We start from the raw sequence: 18,301 nt of genomic DNA on the forward strand, positions 1-18,301 counted from the left end.
TTTTAATTCGGCTCCCTGCTAATGTGCCTGGGAAAGCAGCAGAGGATGACCTGAGTGCTTGGACTCCTACCATCCATATGGGACACCTGGATGGAGCTCCCGGCTCCTAGCTTCAGCCTGGCCTAGCCCTGGCCATTGAGACCATTTGGGAAACGAACCAGAGGATGGAAAATATCTCTCTCCTTTTTTCTCTCTCCTTCCTCTCTTTCTGACCCTCTACTTTTCAAAAGAATAAATAAAATAAAAAAGCTTGGAGAGGTAAATAGATGAAGGACAGAGGAGTTTTAGGCAGAGAAACTATTCTATATAGTGCCATTGTATGATTAAAAAAACCTCACAGAATGTACATCAAGAGTGAACCTGAATGTCAGTTAGGGACCTTGGGTGATAATGATGTGTCGATGTAGGTTCACTGACTGCAGCAAATGAACCACTCTAGTGTGGGATGCTGAGTGGTGGGAGCTGGGTATGTGGGATAGAGAGCAAGGGACTATGTGAACTTTCTGTACATTGTGCTCAATTCTTCTCTGAATATAAAGTTGCTCTAAAAAATTAAGTCTAAAAACAAATAAAAAGCTGAAGTAACTAACAGTTCCCATTATTTAAGAATTACAATTTTCTGTTCATCAGAAAGCATGATTAGTAAAATTAAAATATTTGATGTACATATTTTAGATGCAGGCAAATACCATGAACATGGAAGGAATTATACAGGTTAATAAAAAGAGTAGTCCTGGCTGGCGCTGTGGCTCACTTGGCTAATCCTCAGCCTGCGGTGCCGGCACCCCGGGTTTTAGTTCCAGTTAGGGCGCCAGGTACTAGTCCTGGTTGCTCCTCTTCCAGTCCAGCTCTCTGCTGTGGCCTGGGAAGGCAGCAGAGGATGGCCCAAGTGCTTGAGTCCCTGCACCCGCATGGGAGACTGGGAGGAAGCACCCGGCTCCTGGCTTCGGATTGGTGCAGCACCGGCCGTGGCGGCCATTAGGGGAGTGAACCAATGGAAGGAAGACCTTTCTCTCTGTCTCTCTCTCACTGTCTATAACTCTACCTGTCAAATGAAAAAAAAAGAGTAGTCCAATTTAGAAATATTGGTGAATGATATAAACAGGTACTTCACAGAAAACAAAAGTTCACTGCTTAAAAATGCTTAGTTTCATTGGTTATTAAATACATAAAAATTGAAACAAGAGGCTTCAAGGGGAATATGTAGGCAAAGACAATTTTATAATTTATTATGGCAATTTTAAAGTATATAGAAATAGGAAGCTACATATACATCACTTAGCTGATTATCACAATTGCAACTCATGGCCAATCTTGTTCCTCCTGTATACTTTATTATATCCATAATTATCTATACTCAATTACACATAATTATCATTTTGTGTGTGTATGTGTGCTGAGAATACTTAAGCTCTCCTCTCAGTAAATTTCAAGTATGCATTATAGCATTTTCTAAGTTATCATTTTCATTTTATTTGAAACGGGTGGGGAGAGACAAAGCCAGAGTGAGACAGAGAGAGATCTTCTATCTACAGGTTCACTTCCCAAATGCCTGTAACACCCAGAGCTGGGCCAGCTTAAAGTGAGGAGCCAAAAGCTCCATCTGGGTCTCCTCCCTCGGTGGCAGGGACCCACTACTTGAGCCATCATCTTCATTCTCAGGGTGTGTATTGGCAGGAACCTGGATCAGAAATGGAGGAATCAAGACTGAAAGCACGCACTCGACATGGGATGCAGGCACCCAAATACAGTCTTGACTGCTGTGCCAAATGCCTGCCCGTACACCCCACTGTTATTAACAACAGTCGTTATGCTGTACATTAGATTCCCGGAAGTATTCATCATGTAACTGAAAGGCTGTACTTTTTTGACCAACATCATTTATTTTTGTCTAAAAAATGTTTTCAGGTCCCTACTTTGCTGGTGCTCTAAGCATGGACTGATTTGACTTGCTAAGTTTGGCAGAGCAGTTAAGACGCTGGATGGAAAGCCCACGTTCAAATCCAGAGTGCCTGGATTTATGTCCCAGCTCTGCTCCTGATTCCAGCTTCCAGTTCATGCATTCCTTGGGAGACAGCATCTGACAGCTCAAATACTTGGGTCCCTGCCACCCAGTATAGAAGATCTAGATTGAGTTCCTAAATCCTGGTTGTCGGCTTTGCCTCGCACTGTTGTTGTAAGCATTTGAGGAGTAAACCAGCAGACGGAGGCTTTGTTAGTCTTTCTGCCTCTTAAAAAAATTTAAAATGATTTGTTTTTAAGTAATACATATTTCATCCATTTTTTAATAAGATTTATTTATTCGAAAGGCAGAGTTTCAGAGAAAGAGGGAGAGACAGAGAAGGAGCTCTTTCATCCACTGGTTCATGCCCCAAATAGCCACAATGGCTGGGGAAAAGGCCAGGGTGAAGCCAGGAGTCAGGAACTTCATCTGGGTCTCCCACATACGTGGAAGGGGCCCAAACACTTGGGCCATCTTCTGTCGCCCTTCCAGGCCTACTAGCAGTGGTCCGGATTGGAAGAGGAGCTCCTATGGAATACCAGCACCACGGGCTGTGGCTTAACCTGCTGTGCCACAATGCTGGCCCTTATAATGAACTTGTTGATTAACAGTTTAGAAATGACTCAGCTTAAATATCTTCCAGTTAGGCGGAAGATTAATTATTGCACATTTATATGATATAAGTATATTTCCATTAAAAACAGTAAAAACTTATAATAAAAGAATATATAGCAATATGGAAAATACTTAAAATAAAAAGACAAGGAGAAAAAGTATAAAACTGTATCTATGATATAAGTGGAATAATGCAAGGATATCTACACTAATGGAAAAGGGTAAAAAAAAAGAGTATATAAGTAATTTAGGAAATAATAAACATTTGATATCCAGGTAATTTGGGCAGGTAATTTCTATCATATAATTATTAAAATAAGGGATTAACTAAACTATAATGTGTTTTTCTCTGAGTGATGTTATAAATTGTTTTTATTTCGTAAGTTACTAATACTTTACTTTCTACATGTATATATATTAATTTTATAATTATCAAATAATGATTTAAAAATAATAGCTTTAGGGGCCTGCACTGTGGCACAGTGAGTTAATGCCCTGGCCTGAAGCGCCGGCATCCCATATGGGCGCTGGTTCTAGTCTGGCTGCTCCTCTTCCAATCCAGCTCTCTGCTGTGGCATGGGAAAGCAGTAGAAGAAGATGGCCCAAGTCCTTGGGCCCCTGCACCTGCGTGGGAGACCCGGAAGAAGCTCCTGACTCCTGGCTTCAGATTGGTGCAGCTCCAGCAGTTGCGGCCATTTGGGGTGTGAACCATCGGATGCAAGACCTCTCTCTCTCTCTGCCTCTCTTCTCTCTGTGTAACACTGACTTTCAAATAAATAAATAAATAAATCTTAAAAAAGTTTAATAAAAATAAAAATAATAGCTTTAGGTAGAAAGAACACACTATAAATTAACTGCTCTCAAATATTTTAAATTTGAACACAAGGAAAATTCTTCTATGTTTTTGGCAAGGTCAACTGAACAATAAAAAGCAATTAATCTTCCCAAACTTGGTCTATAAATTTAGCATAAACTCAATAAAAACAGCAATGGAATTTTGGAAAAGTTAATCCAAAACTGAGCAATGAGTTAAACTAGCCAGATGAATTCTGAAATGTAATATGAGAATTTGAAAAGATTTTAAATCTATAGCAATTAAAGCTGCATAGCGCTTGTGTATGGACAGGTAGATCAAAAAAAAAAAAAGGAGAAAGAGTCCATAGACATAAAAAATACAAAAATTTGATTTTTGACAAAACTCATATTTTATCTTAGTATAGAAAAGATGATTTTCTCACTAAATATTACAAGGAGAATTGGATAGCCTTTTAAGAATAAGAAAAAAAGAGCTGGCTATATGTTTCTATTAGAATGAATTCTAAGAACAACAGATTTAATTATGAACAGTGAAATTCTGGAAGTCAAAGAATAAAAACTAGTACTCTGTGTTTGTAGCTTCAGAGTGGGAAAGGACTTTAAGTGTGACATCACATTTAGTGGGTATAAAATATTTATTTATATGATTACAAAAAAATCAGCACAACTCAATACAAAAAAGTAGAAGCCAAAAATTAGTAGTTGAAAGACAAAGAGGAAACTGGGGGGAAATATTGCAACTCATTTTACAAAGGCCTGACAGCTCTACAGGAAAATGTACACAATATATTTGACTGTAGCACATAGAAATTAAAAATGTGAACAGCTTCAAAACAAAGGAAAGAGATGCTCAACTTCACATAAAACAAAAAAGGAAAATAAAACAAAATAAAAAAATCTATACAAGAAAACACTTGCCACCTATCAGAATGGCAAAAATTAAAACTGGCTACATAGTTTGGTGGCAAGGCTGTGGGTAACTGGAGACTCTTCCATGTTGCTGCAAGCAATGTAAATGTGTCATCTCTGTATACTGGTCTAGGATTCATTTTTCAAAACTGCAAATAGATATCCTTCACAGGGAATTATCACTTACTGCATTTTCCTTACATTGACAGAGCTGTATATGCACAAAACTTAGTTTAAGGTCATTCACTGCCACTCTGCAGTGACAAAAAATACTGAAACCAATTAATTGTTCCTAAGTGAGCCCTGGTGTATCAAGACAGAGACATATGCTGAGCTTTCCATGGCTAAAGAAAGCATAAGAGGAAGCTCTTTATGTGCCAAAACAGAATGATTCTGAAGATACAGTAAGTTACCAATGCAAAGCTAAGAGACTGGTATCGTGCATACAAAAAGGCTTGGAGAAGAATGTGTATTTTGGTGTCACTTGTGTGCCTGCAGGAGCTGCCAGAGGGTACTGAGAACCAGAAGGTCCCACCAGTTGTCACTGGGGAGAGGTGCGGGTGGCTGGGAGATAGGGATTGAAGAGCGATTCTTCATGATATACCCTCTTCTATCTTAGGAATTCCCTAGCATGTGATGATATTGGTTATTAACAAGGTAAACAGAAACATTCATAAAAACTGAGATGATGAAAAAACTAGGCAGTGACCACAAAGTAGTAGTTTGTAATAAGAAGAAAGCGAATACTGTTTTTTTTTGTGTTTTCTTGTTTTTTATTTTTAGTAGTTGTTATTATCACTATGTCAATTAAGATATTCTGCATAAGGAAGAAAACATGACCCAAAAGTTAATAACCCACATAATCTGAATTGTTTCTCTCACAGGCACGATGCACGTATGCCGATCAAGTCTATCTTTGGGGATCAAAGGCAGGTATTAGTAAGGTGTTCTTCCACCCTTCCCAGAGAACAAAGATCTTACCCATCAGACCCTGGTCTGGAAGGAGCATTATCAGATGAGTTTGAAGAGGTTGAAATCACAGAGGAAGCCACTGAGGTGATGGACAACCTCCGCAGGGTGGAAGACATGATGTAGGGGAGCACAATGGAGCCCGTGCGGCTCTGCTTCCGCTCGGTCAAGTTAGGAGGCTGAAACACACACAAAGTCCCATGGTTAGCTGGTCTGGAATTCAGCCTACATGAATCAGCACAGCCACCCTGTCTGTGGCTAACTCCTGCCCATATGGAGTGGCTGGCACCTTGTTCTGACCGGTTGGCACCTGTGCTGCCCCAGTTGTTAAGTTCTTCAAATACACTCATGTGCCATACACTGACATTTAGGTCAGACAGTGGTACCATAAGATTTTAATACGGCTGAAAATTTCCAATTGCCTAGAGACAGGTGACACTGTGACGTCCTAGTACAGCATGCTGAGGTGAACAAATCTACTGTACTTGCCAGCTGTATAAAAGTGTGACACATACAGTATGTACAGTACACAGTGCTTAAACAAAGCCTGCTATAAAACAGCATGCCATGGTGTGTGAGAAGAACGCAGTGCGGCAGGTGTTCACCCCACAAACATGTTTACCCATCATGTGCTTGCCAGGTCTCCTGACTGCACTAGAGCTTATGCTGAGTGACTGATCTTACCACCTAGCTTTGTGTGAGTACCCACTGCGATATTTACACTTTGATGAAACTGCCTAAAAACGTATTTCTCAGAACATGTCCCCACTGTTAAATGACACATGTCTGTACTTACATTCTTAATTATAGACACAAGTCAAACCTTGTGGCTAAGGTTAGGAGAAATTCATAATTTTCTGCCAGATATAGGAGGAAAAACTAAGATTTTTATGCCTTATCCACCAATAAGAAAGCAAAGCCTTCTATCTGCTGTTCCAGTTGAGCTACCTCCACCGTTCTGAAAAATGGAATATTGCCCTAAGAGAAAATAGACCTGAGGTTCAACTGGTTGAGTCTTAAGAAGTATAGGAACACTGATCTACATTTACATGAACTGCCACCAGTAGGATTTCCCCTCATATGTCACCAGATTAAGTTTACTTGCTAATACTAGCCTGGTTCTAATAATGACCAAGCTCAGTAGGTCTAAGGCAAGAATTTGTATGCAAAAGCAAATGTTTCCAAAACAAAACTATCAGCTAGAAGCCCGTAAGGAGGTAAATTCTTAGGAAGAAGCCAAGACAACACTTTGATAGCTAAAAAAGGAGGTCACAAAGATACTCGGGGGCAAGCATTTGATCTGTCAGTTAAGATACCACATACTGGTATCAGAGTGCCTGGCTTCAATGCGTGGCTCCTGATCCTGATTCCAGCTTCCTGCTAACATGTACCCAGGGAGCAGCAGTGATGGCTCAAGATGCCACTCCTTTAGTAGACCTGAACTGAACCGCCAGCTCTCAGCTTCAGCTTCGTGGAGCCCCAGCCTTGCAGGCATTTGGAGAGTGAATCAGTGAATGGGAGCATTCTCTTTCTCTGCTTCTCAAATTAAAAAAAAAAAAAAATTAAAAAGGTACTCTGGAAAAAATGTATTGGAGGTAGATATATGTGAATAAGTGAACATGAAAAGAAATGCAAAGCTTTGATTTCAGGGAAGAATTTGAAAACAAGGAGTTCAAGAATAAGTGTTAGAGCAAGAAACAAAGTACAGATATATGAAGCTGGAAGTAATCACGCAATCAACTGTTGGAACAAAAACATTAGCACCTCTCAGAAGCAAAAAGAAATTGGGAGACATGAGGAATGTGTTACACTGTCAAAAAATAATGAAATCATCTACTTGCATTGTAACCTGTAATTCCCAATTCTTTCTCCCCTTCAAAGGTGTGAAGATTGTCAACTTTTCATCAAAATAGATAATAATGCTGTGGAAAACTGTTAATACTAAGGCTAGACAGAATAGGAACAGCCAGTGGTTGGCTTTATGAAAGCCTCCACTTTCTAGAACAGTGATTCTCAAATGTTGTATCCACACCATCACCTGATCTTTTGTTAGAAAAGTAAACCCCGGGGGCTGGCATTGTGGCATAGCAGGTTAAAGTCCCAGCCTGAAGCACTGGCATCCCATATGGATGCTGGTTTGAGTCTGCGCTGCTCCTCTTCTGATCTAGCTCTCTGCTATGGCCTGGGAAAGCAGCAGAAGATGGCCCAAGTCCTTGGGCCCCTGCACCCATGTGGGAGACCCAGAAGAAGCTCCTGGCTCCTGGCTTCGGATCAGCTTGGCTCTGGCCGTTGTGGCCATTTGGGGAATGAACCAGCGGATGGAATACCTCTTTCTCTAACTCATTCAAATAAGTAGAATAAATCTTAGAAAAGAAAAGTAATCCCTGGGCCCCAACCCAGTTCCCAGAATAAGAAATTATGGGTAGATGGCCCAGTAAGCTGTTCCCACAGTCCTCTAGGTGTTCTGAGGACTCAGGTTTGAGAACCTCTATCCATCTAGCGCAAGGGTGGTTCAAGGCCATCAAAGAGCAGAACATGCTCCTTCATACCTGCTCCCAATATTTTCACACCATACGTACCTATTATGAATCATTTGACCTCTGAAAAACTGACCAAAGTCGTAAATAGTGAATGAGGCTAGAAAAAGCTTGACAGTTAGGCAGACAAAGCCTACCAGCGTTATAACTCCATAGAGCTTTTCCACTTTCTCCTTGAGTTCCCGGAAACAAGAAGACAACCGATCATGCAGTGGTTTGAGTTGCTCGGTCAACTTCTCCCCATGGATGCGGATCCCTTCTGTCAGCAGAGGCATCTGGAGAGAAGACACACAGATTAGGAAGACAGAGGATTCAAACTGGAGACTGGGTAGGGGGGGCGATGGACAGGTAAACAGGTAGACACAGCACTGTTGAATGAGAATGCACTTCTCTGTGCAGGGCTCGTGAACTGGATTTACTTTTGTCAACGAAGCAGAGAAACCCACACACCAAAGACACAAGAAAGCCCTACAGTGGGAACAGGCTGGCGGACAAGGCAAATCCAGCTCATCCTAGGACTGTGTTCATGGATGTGCAACTAACACGCTTAAGCCTTTGACTGACTTCATGGCTGCATTTTCTGTCCTCTGGAGTAGTAAGAGGAAAAAATGAGGCTATCCTCTCTCAGCTGGAAGCACAGGACAGAAAACCAATTTATGGATGTTAATTTCATTTCTAAAAAAGCCCTTATCAACACAAAATTTAACTGAATGTCATTCCTAAGTTGTTTTGCTAAACAAACGCACAGAAAAGTTGTCATTCCATAAGGTTAATAAAAAGTAATGGTGAGGTGGGCATTGCGGTACAGCAGGTTAAGTTGTCACCTGGGAGGCCTACATCCCATACCGGGGTGCCAGCTGGAGTCCTGGCTACTCCAATTCTGATCAAGCTCCTTGCTAATTTGCCTGGAAAAGCAGCAGATATGGCCCAAGTACATGGGTCCCTAACACCCACGTATGAGAACTGGATAGAGTTCCTGGTCCTGGCTTCACTCTGGCCCAGCCTCTGCTGCTATGGTCATTTGGGGAGTGAACCAGCAGATGGAAGCCCTCTCTCTCTCTCCCTCTCTCCGTCACTCTACTTTTCAAATAAATAAATCTAAAAAAAATGGTAAACCTGCCGGGTGAAACTGTAACCTGGTGGTTAAAATGCCAAGTTGGAAACTCACATTCCCGTGTCAAGAGTGCCTGGGGTCCACACCTGGCTCTGCTCCTGACTCCGGTTTCCTGCCAATGCAGACTTCTGAATGCAGCAGCAATGGCACAAGGAATTGAGTTGCTGCCACCCCTGTGGGAGACCTGGACTGAGTTCCTGGTTCTAAGGTTTAGCCCCAGCTGGACGCTGTTTCAGGCATATGGGGAGTAACCAGTGGATGGGAAGAACCTGTCTGGCTGTCTCTCTCTCTTTCCCCACTACTCCCTTTGTCTCTACAAATAATTTTTAAGAAGTCGTTAATAATTACTTTTTTAAAAAAGAGCCACCCTGAAAGTGGGCCTGTAGACTTCAGCCCCCAGGAATCTCCTGTAGCACACACTGTGCAGTGGGAAGCTGTCCGGTCTCACACCCTGCTTGCTGCATACCTGTATTGCTATCAGCCGTTTCAGCAACTCAATCTTCTCTTGGTCTTCAGGATGCTCCTGAGAGTATTTTTCTGTGAAAAAAGCCTAAAAGAAGTGGACATGGAAATTAGCAGCTAGAGCACATTCTGACCTGTGCATGTGACTCTAAGGGAGGGCGAGAGCCTGGAGAGAGGAAAAATGTCTTCTCTTCGGATAAATCTGCAAGGCCTAACCCAGAATTCACTTCTTCCCTACGACAGTCCTATCCCATAGTGGACGACTTTAAAAAGTACGTGGCATTCTGTGTTCTTTCTAGGATCAGGCATGAAAATTTCTTGCAGAAGTACATTCTCAACAATTACCACACACACACACACACACACACACACATACACATACACACACACACGATAATCATTATCAGCAATGTAAAATGCCATTCATTACACTAATTTTCTCAAAAAGTGAAGAAAAGGCTAACTGACAGCAACTATATGTTAATAATTAAATCAGTGGCTTGTGTTTAGTTTCCTGGTTAAGATGCCTGTGTCCTATATAGGAGTACCTGGGTTCAATTCCCTACTGCCGTTGCCAGCTCCTGACTCCAGCTTCCTGCTGATAAGCTGTGATGGGTTCCTCAAGTAATGGGCTCCTGCCATGCACACAGGAGACCTGGACTGAGGATACAGATCTAGCTCCGGTCCAGTTTATCCCTGACCAATGTGGGCATCTGGAGAGAGAACCAGTGGATGGGGGTTCTGCCTCTCTCAAGTAAATAAAATTATAAAAAGAAAAGGCGCAAAGTTAACAGGCAAGAGATATGGCTGACAGTTTTTCTGCTGTTCCACATAATACACTTGTATCATATTTCATTCCTCATATGAGGTACAGGTTAGTATCTGCACATTCTTATTAATCACCTATCCAAAAGGCAATTTTGAAAATATTAAATGCTAGTTCCCTTTATTATATGTATCATATTCATCAACAAACATTAACATCCCCCAGCTAAGTCTCTGTAGTAATTAATAATTATGATTTAATAATTTATTATGAAATATTAATATTATTTAGGATAATAAATGGTAAATTTATTAATTAATAATAAATACAACACAAACTTAAATTCCAAACACAGGCTTCACATAGGAGATAATTTTTTAAGACAGAATTCATTAGGAAAAAAATGGAAATATTCAGCCAACATTTCCCAGAGTCCAAAGTAGGAGTTCATGTTATCTCCCTGGACTTTAACCTTCATTTATTTTTCGGAAATAACCTTGAGATTTTATTGTCTTCATAATAAAACAATAGATGACGTACAGGACTGGATCACTTGGTTCTTTATTATATCTCCTCCTAGTTGAAAATTCTTATATCTCTTGGGAGCCAACAGACTCTGAGCTCTGTAGCTTTGGCACAGCCTGCTTTGCAGTTTTAGCCACTTTCTGGAAAATCAGCATGGCCTGCCTGCTTCCTGTCCTAACGCTGTGTTCCCCGGGGCATAGAGAGGACCCTGTCCCTTCTACAGTGTCACTAGGTAGGCTTCACCATACTTCCTAGAGAAGGTCTGGAAGGTTCTAGGGTATTGGGGGCATCCGCCATATGTGGGAGAGCACAACTGGCCCAGAAAGCTACCTCAGTTCTGATAGGGCTTTCGCAGCCCAACCTTCACAGTTTCCTGTCACCTTTCTCCTCTATTGCTATGAAAGCCAAAACCCCAGCACACAAAACCCACGAACTCCTGCAACTACAGGAGTATAAAAGTGAACCAGCCCGTTGTATAAGGCAAACAGAATACACGTATAGTGATCTATGGATTAGGGGCATTCTGTAAAAACTAATACTTGGAGAAATTACAAGAAAATCATTACCAGAAAACACATATGAAAAAGCATTCACTGAAAGCATTATGGTATTATGAAAGTACTACATTTTGAATCGGATTTTTGTATTGACTTCCAGTTAATAACGTAAGTTATTACTGAACACTAATGTGAGAAAACAGCATTTATCTCTGGTGCCGCATCTTTCTCAGCTGCCACAGAGTAGGACAAAGAAGGCGGAAAGGTCTGAGGAGAAACAAGAGGGAAGAAGAGACTGACGATGCAGCTGTGACCAGAGCATGGGTGGCACTGCCCCTGAGTCAGGCTTGAGTCGTCTGCTCCTCTCCACGCAGGCAGAAGGAGGTAAGAAGAAAGACAACACGGATGAAGCCTTGACCACATGCCAACCACCACCTCACATACACGATGTTCCTCCTTAATCCTCAAGTTGATTCCAAGAGTTAGTAGGTATTTTCCTCACTTTACAGATAACTGGAGCTCAAGGAGGTAAAGGCATGGTGCCCAAGAGTACACAGGGCAAGTGGGAAGTCAGGACTGCAAAGCCCCTGCTCGTGATGGGGCAGGGTACACAGATGGAGATGACAGCACCAGCGGGCTGAACACCACTCTTCCCATCCAGCTCCTTTCTTTCCTCCCACTTTTCAGGCTATGCCACAGGGGTTTCCTTGCCAAATATTTATTCATAGTCAAGAAGAGGATTCTGAACATACTTGGCCATGAAAATATGCCCTAACAATGAAGAATCTAGCCTCTAATAATTTTTTTAATATATCCTGAACACATGGCCTCCATTCTAAATGGTGCTGCATTCAAACCCCAAGCAGTGTGGTGAGTAGCGTGAGTAGTTCTTTCCTGCTTTTTCACAGAATAAGATATAACAGTTAGTCTAACTGATTTAAACTCAAAGCCAGAGCCATATTTTGTTCATAGACCTAAGGCACACCAGGTCAGGGTGGGGTTCCCAGAAGCTAATTCTATAGAGTCTGCCTTTCGCACAGAAGCAGCTCCACTGCCGCAGCATGCTGGGTTCTGGCGTCCAGCCCAGGTGTGAGGCACAGCAGAGAGGACAACAGTGCAGGGATCACAAATATATGGGGCTGATGTCCTTTAGCCAGGCTTTACGAGGCAGTGGCCTACTCCTGGCCCAGTTGCTAATGGTCTCTAGGAGGCCTGAGGTCTTGGACAAACTTCATTCATTTCCTTTGCTCATTCACTAAGAGGGGAGAGTCAAAACCTCTCAGAGAGGTAGGAAGTGAATTCACCAGCTGTTCCGTGGCACAGAGAACTCTGGACTCCTGCGGGGTTCTGGGACCCAGCGTACCTTTTCATAGTTGGAGTATCCCCCCATGACAGCTGGGTCCACGATGCCACTGAGCAGCATGGAGAGGGGGTGCACAGACAGCGACCGGTCCCAGGCATGCTGCTGAACACAGTTGCTGATCCTCTCGTTGGTCAGCTCCATGGTTTCTATGGCGTTTTCCAGGGGGCTGATTTCTTCCTGAGTGACAGAGGACATGAGAGAAGGACATCGTGTGAGCTCTGCGATGAAGATGCAAGAATGTTTAACTACATCTCCCACAACAGCTATAAAATATCCACAAATAGAAGAGTGAAGTTTTGATTGTCAATGCTATGTTTACCAGGGCAACACATTTTTGGTGTTGATTTGATGCAAAATAAGCTATTGAAAATCTCCTTAATAGGGGTGGGGAACCTTTTTTCTACCAAGGGCCATTTAATGTTTAAAACATCATTTGTAAGCCGGCACCACATCTCACTAGGCTAATCCTCCGCCTATGGCGCCGGCACCCCGGTTTCTAGTCCCAGTCGGGTCGCCGGATTCTGTCCCAGTCACTCTTCTTCCTGTCCAGCTCTCTGCTGTGGCCTGGGAGTGCAGTGGAGGATGGCCCAAGTCCTTGGGCCCTGCACCCGCATGGGAGACCAGGAGAAGCACCTGGCTCCTGGCTTTGAATCATTGCAGTGTGCCGGCCGCAGTGGCCATTGGGGGGGTGAACCAACGGAAAAGGAAGACCTTTCTCTCTCTCTCTCTCACTGTCCACTCTGTCCAAAAAAAAAAAAAAAAAAAAAAAAATCATTTGCAGAATAAACACAATTTTCAACTTAAACATTAACCTGCTATAGATTTGTTAATTTTGAGTTTGGCCTATAGTTGCCTTGGCAAGGCCAAATCAAATGATTTAGCAGGCCTGATACAGCCTGTGGACTGGATGTTCCCCATGTCAAATGATGACTTAAAAATCAGAGCTATGTTCATGATTAATCCTGTGACAAGTGTCTACAGAAAATTTGAGAAAAAAAAAAATGGGAGTCGCAGCAAGGACTATTTCTGAGACAGAGCTTTCTCGGAGATCTTTGAAAAGATCAGTGATGATAGAATAGCAGGATATGGGATCTGAGACATATCTGTATCACCAAAAATGCCCACTGGCAAAGTGTCTGATGCCCCCTCTCTGAGCAAAAGGCAAGTGACCCAGGAAACCATATGTTTATGCCACATGTAAGAATTCTGGGTGAAAATGACGTAAGATGTGACATGAATTCAGAGGGAGTACCTCCTATGGAAATGTGTTTGAAATCAGGTTTCAAGAAAAACCAGCCCCTGCTGTGGTATATCAGGTAAAGCCACCGCCTTCAGTGCCGGCATCCCATATGGGCGCTGGTTTGAGTCCTGGCTGCTCCACTTCTGATCCAGCTCTCTGCTATGGCCTGGGAAAGCAGTTTAAGATGTCCCAAGTCCTTGAGCCCCTGCACCCACGTGGGAGACCTGGACGAAGCTCCTGGTTACCGGCTCTTGGCTTTGGATTGGCGCAGCTCCAGCCGTTGTGGCCAACTGGAGAGTGAAACAGTGGATGGAAGACCTCTCTTTCTCTCACTGTAACTCTGACTTTCAAGTAAATAAACAGATCTTTAAAAAAGAAACAAAAAAGGCCCCTTTTTCATTTTGCCCCTCATCAGCTGGAAGGACCTCCCATTCTAGTCTTGATTTCAAAGTTCTCTGCCCAGAAAGCACATCCATACATGATGAAAAATGATTTAGCACTAGTGATAAGGGATATAAAAAAAACTTCAGACTCATTCAAGAAGTAGATCATGAACACCTAATTCATACTAAGTACCATATTATGCATCACAGTTACAAAAGTGATTGAGTACACAATCATGCCTCAGCACCTGTGGGGGATTGGTTTTAGGACCCCCTGCAGATACCAAAATCTATGATGTTCAAATCCCTTCAATAAAATGGTAGAGTATTTGTGTGCAACCCACACACATCTTCCCACATACATCATCTCTGGATAATATATAATACCTGGCAATTTAAATGCTATGTAAATGCTATGCCATTTAGAGGATAATGACAAGGAAAAATGTCTGAATGTGTTCAGCACAGATGCAACCTTCTTAGGCTTGCCTAGAGAGCACTGATCAATCTTTGGATGGGGAACCTGTGGCTGCAGAGGGCAGACACTAATTCATGGCAGGGAGGAGCCTATGTTTTCAGTGGGGCCTCAAGAGCCATAAACATGGGAGATATAGTATGGTGGGGGCAAGTGAAGGGCACCAACAGCATCCAGTTATCCTGCATGACCCAGAAAAGGCTCTGGGGAGAAGGTGGTGCCTCAACAGGATCTTGACAGGATTGAAGTAGGTTCATGAGTCGGAAGAGGACATTTCAGGTGCGAAAATGACCCAATGGCACAGAGGACTGGGATGGCAAGGAACAAGCAGCTAGTTCCTGAAGATTCTCTAGGAGATGAAGTGGAAGAGCCAAGTCCCAAAGGCTGGTACGTGTGTGCAAAGAAGTCTTAAGCCCTGGAAGGCCTTTAGCATGGAGAGGGTGGGTTTACAGAATGGAATGCATACTCTGGGGAGTAAGGAAAAGGGGCCTGAGAAGGCCAAGGCCAGGAGGCCAGTCAGGAGGCTCTTTCGTGTACCTGTACCAGAGATGAATGAGTGACCAGAAATAGGGCAGCAGGAGAACTAAAAATGAAACAGACAGAATAAATACGAAAAAGGTAAATTGAAAGATTTTGGGAGAGATGAAGAAGGAGGAGGCTCAGGTGCCTGGTGATGTGATTAGCTGAGAATCAAGAGAGAAAATGCTCTGGGATAGGAGCTGTGGTTGACAGGAAACTGCAAAGAGGCATTCCAGAAATGTTTGAGGGCACTGGTAGGATCCTGGGGGAGACAACACTCCTCTGGCCATCAAAGAGTCCATTCACTGTGAGTAACCTTTAGGGTTGCTGTTGTGATACCAGTTTGACAAAGGGGCTCTATTCCACAAGCAGGCCTTTGATTTCTCTGTTGAAAAGTGAAGTTGGCCAGAGGAGGCTGGCCAAACTGGTGCTAACTGTAGGGGGAGATTAACAAAGACCGTTATTATATCTGGAGATGGCAAGTTGTTTTTTTTTTTTTTTTTCCTTCTGAGTTCCCATCTGAAATGACTCACTGTTGAAATCTGTTTGACTTCGAACCACTTGAGAATCCCAGGAAAGGTATATGCAGTTGTATAGGTGGTGCGTTCAATCCACATGGTCTGGTGGCAGGAAGGAAAACAACAAACATTGGTCAGTTCGCAGGCAAAACAGCAAAACTCCGTGGTTAAGTGAGATTCCATCTCAAATGCATCCTAGTGAATGTGCCCCCTCTTCTCACAAAATTGAAGGATTCTGGGATGTCTGAGGCTGAACAGGATCATCCACTTGGGCTCTCCTACCCCACCAACTGGAACTCGGGTCCAGAGAAGTGTGACTTGCTGAAGGTCAGGTCAACAGCAGGCCTGGGAACACAGCTGGCTTCTAGATGCTCAGAGTAAGGTTTTCCACTAATAGCTGCTGTCCAGCTAATTAGAGGCTGAGACCTCCTTCCTGGGGGGTGACATTACTTCTGCAGTGGATGCTGGCTAGGTGGAAGACCTTTGGTTTGGAATGGGGTGGACTTACAGCAAATTCATTGTCCGGGTCCTTTTCTCCTTTCCAGAATGGCCGGGAATATCTGAATTGCTGAACTTCATTGGCTCTGTAGTAGCTGGGAAATGGCATAGCAACAATGCTGTATTTTCTCTTAGAACATGTACTCCTTGGTCTTGCTTCAAATGGGACACAGTCTGAGCAGTATCCACTAAGCTCTCTCTCAACCAACAGGGTGTCCACACCAGACTTGAGGTTATGCACAGTCTAAGTTGTATTTCACATCTTACTTTGAATTTATTTCACAGCTCACAGACTATAAACACCCACGTATAAGGTCTCATTTGTACAGTTGTACAACAGTCTATCGGACACATTACTATTCCAGCTTCTCAAAACAAGGGATCTTGCCCTTCCCTGCTTTTCCCTGCTGGGAACCAGCCACTCCTCAGTAACTTTTCTGAGTGGAAATAAGAGTGAGGGGGTTGGACATGCAGGAGTGAAATTCCTGATTTTCCAAGCCTAAAAACAAGGCCACAGTGTTCCTTTGAATTGCCGTTCTCTTATGTTACACTCAAAATAGAGTGGACAATAGTAGGTCTTCCAAAGTATACATGAATTCAAGTCTTTGGTTTTGATATACTCCAAATGAAGTGTGTGAGACATTATTATTGTGACTGCTATTATTTTAAGGACCACTTACTTTAAGATCTGCTCTGGAACTGGTTTATCCTTGTAGTTGGGAGGCAGGCTCATCACTGGCTTCACAGTGAAGCATTGCATGTCTGAGGAACTCATTAAGGAATGGAAAGGGAAAGGCTGGTCTGGGAAGGCATTTGTCCTGCTTTACAGCCAGAAATGGCATTGGCACCAATCATGCCTGTCACTCAAATGCCAGAACTGCACTGAAAATAGGATTCCTTGATGTATCTCTCCCTGAATTGGCTTTCTAAGTGATTAGCCTCAAGGCACTTCCTGTGGTCAGACACCTGGCAAACAGCCTTGCCACAGGAAAACAGGCATCAATGAGATACCAGGAAATGGGTGGTTTGAAATGGTTTTCAATAGCTTCTTTTGGGCAAGCATCGTTCTGAAATAGCCAGACTCCAAAGCCCACGCAGTAAGAGCTGCTTTTATCTTGGAGACCATCTGTTTATCGAGTAGCATGGCTGGGTGCTGCCCCAGGTGTTGTGAACATGTCATCTCTAATTACACAACAGTTCCACTAAAGTGGGTATTATTATCCTCCTTTTACACATGAAGAATCTGAGGATGAGAGGTTAAAATCCAAGATCACACAACTGGGAAGTGAAGCAGCCTTCAGAACCAGCTCATGCATAAGAGCTGTTTCTCTGATCTTAGGATCTGGCCTTAGAAATAGCTGCTGTCAGAAGCAGTCCACACAGCAGATTCACAGAATGACAATCGCTTTAAGTAACACTGTGATCTCAGAATCAGCCCTTAAGGCTTCCTAGTCTGGCTGAAAAGCCCATGAGAAAATTTCAGGCATGGAAAGCCAAGACACTGTGGCAAAAATGTTCTACACGAAGGATCTCTGTGAGTGAGACCCCAGCAGAAAGAAGTGGCCATCAAAGAAGGATGTACTTTTCTCTAAAGGGAGGAGAGAATTCCCACTTTGCTTATGGTCTTGTCCATATACTGACCAAGTTTGTGAACTCGAAAGGCTTCCATAGCCTAGGCAGCTCATGTCAAGAGTCGGGTGGCATCCCATATGGGTGCCGGATTCTAGTGTCGGTTGTTCCTCTTCTAGTCTAGCTCTCTGTTGTCGCCCGGGAGGGCAGTGGAGGATGGCCCAAGTGCTTAGGCTCCTGCACCTGCATGGGAGACCAGGAAGAAGCACCTGGCTCCTGGCTTCGGATCAGCACAGTGCTGGCTGTGGCAGCCATTTGGGGGGTAAATCAACGGAAAGAAGACCTTTCTCTCTGTCTATAACTCTACCTGTCAAATAAAAAAAAAGAGTCTTGGGTGGTCACTGACGTCGTACTTAAGAGTGTTAATTGTTAAATTAACAATAGGAGTCACTATGTACTAACTCCCCATGCAGGACCTCTGTCCTCAATGAGGTGTATTATGAGAGTTAACTGTAAAACTAGTT

General features: G+C 43.1%; 1 protein-coding gene across 1 annotated transcript in view; it reads right to left on the reverse strand.

Moving 5' to 3' along the window:
- DOCK5 (dedicator of cytokinesis 5) overlaps positions 1-18,301 on the reverse strand; it is a 222,176-nt gene that overhangs the window by 9,366 nt on the left and 194,509 nt on the right. The window contains exons 42-48 of the mRNA XM_017338016.3: positions 16,889-16,970; positions 16,219-16,303; positions 15,726-15,812; positions 12,576-12,752; positions 9,429-9,512; positions 7,986-8,123; positions 5,324-5,490 (exon numbers count right to left, since the gene is read on the reverse strand). Of these exons, the coding sequence (XP_017193505.2) occupies positions 5,324-5,490; positions 7,986-8,123; positions 9,429-9,512; positions 12,576-12,752; positions 15,726-15,812; positions 16,219-16,303; positions 16,889-16,970 (820 nt within the window). The remainder of the gene's footprint in view (positions 1-5,323; positions 5,491-7,985; positions 8,124-9,428; positions 9,513-12,575; positions 12,753-15,725; positions 15,813-16,218; positions 16,304-16,888; positions 16,971-18,301) is intronic.

This window comes from Oryctolagus cuniculus, chromosome 2 (genome assembly GCF_964237555.1).
Source record: "Oryctolagus cuniculus chromosome 2, mOryCun1.1, whole genome shotgun sequence".
Classification (NCBI taxonomy): Eukaryota; Metazoa; Chordata; class Mammalia; order Lagomorpha; family Leporidae; genus Oryctolagus; species Oryctolagus cuniculus.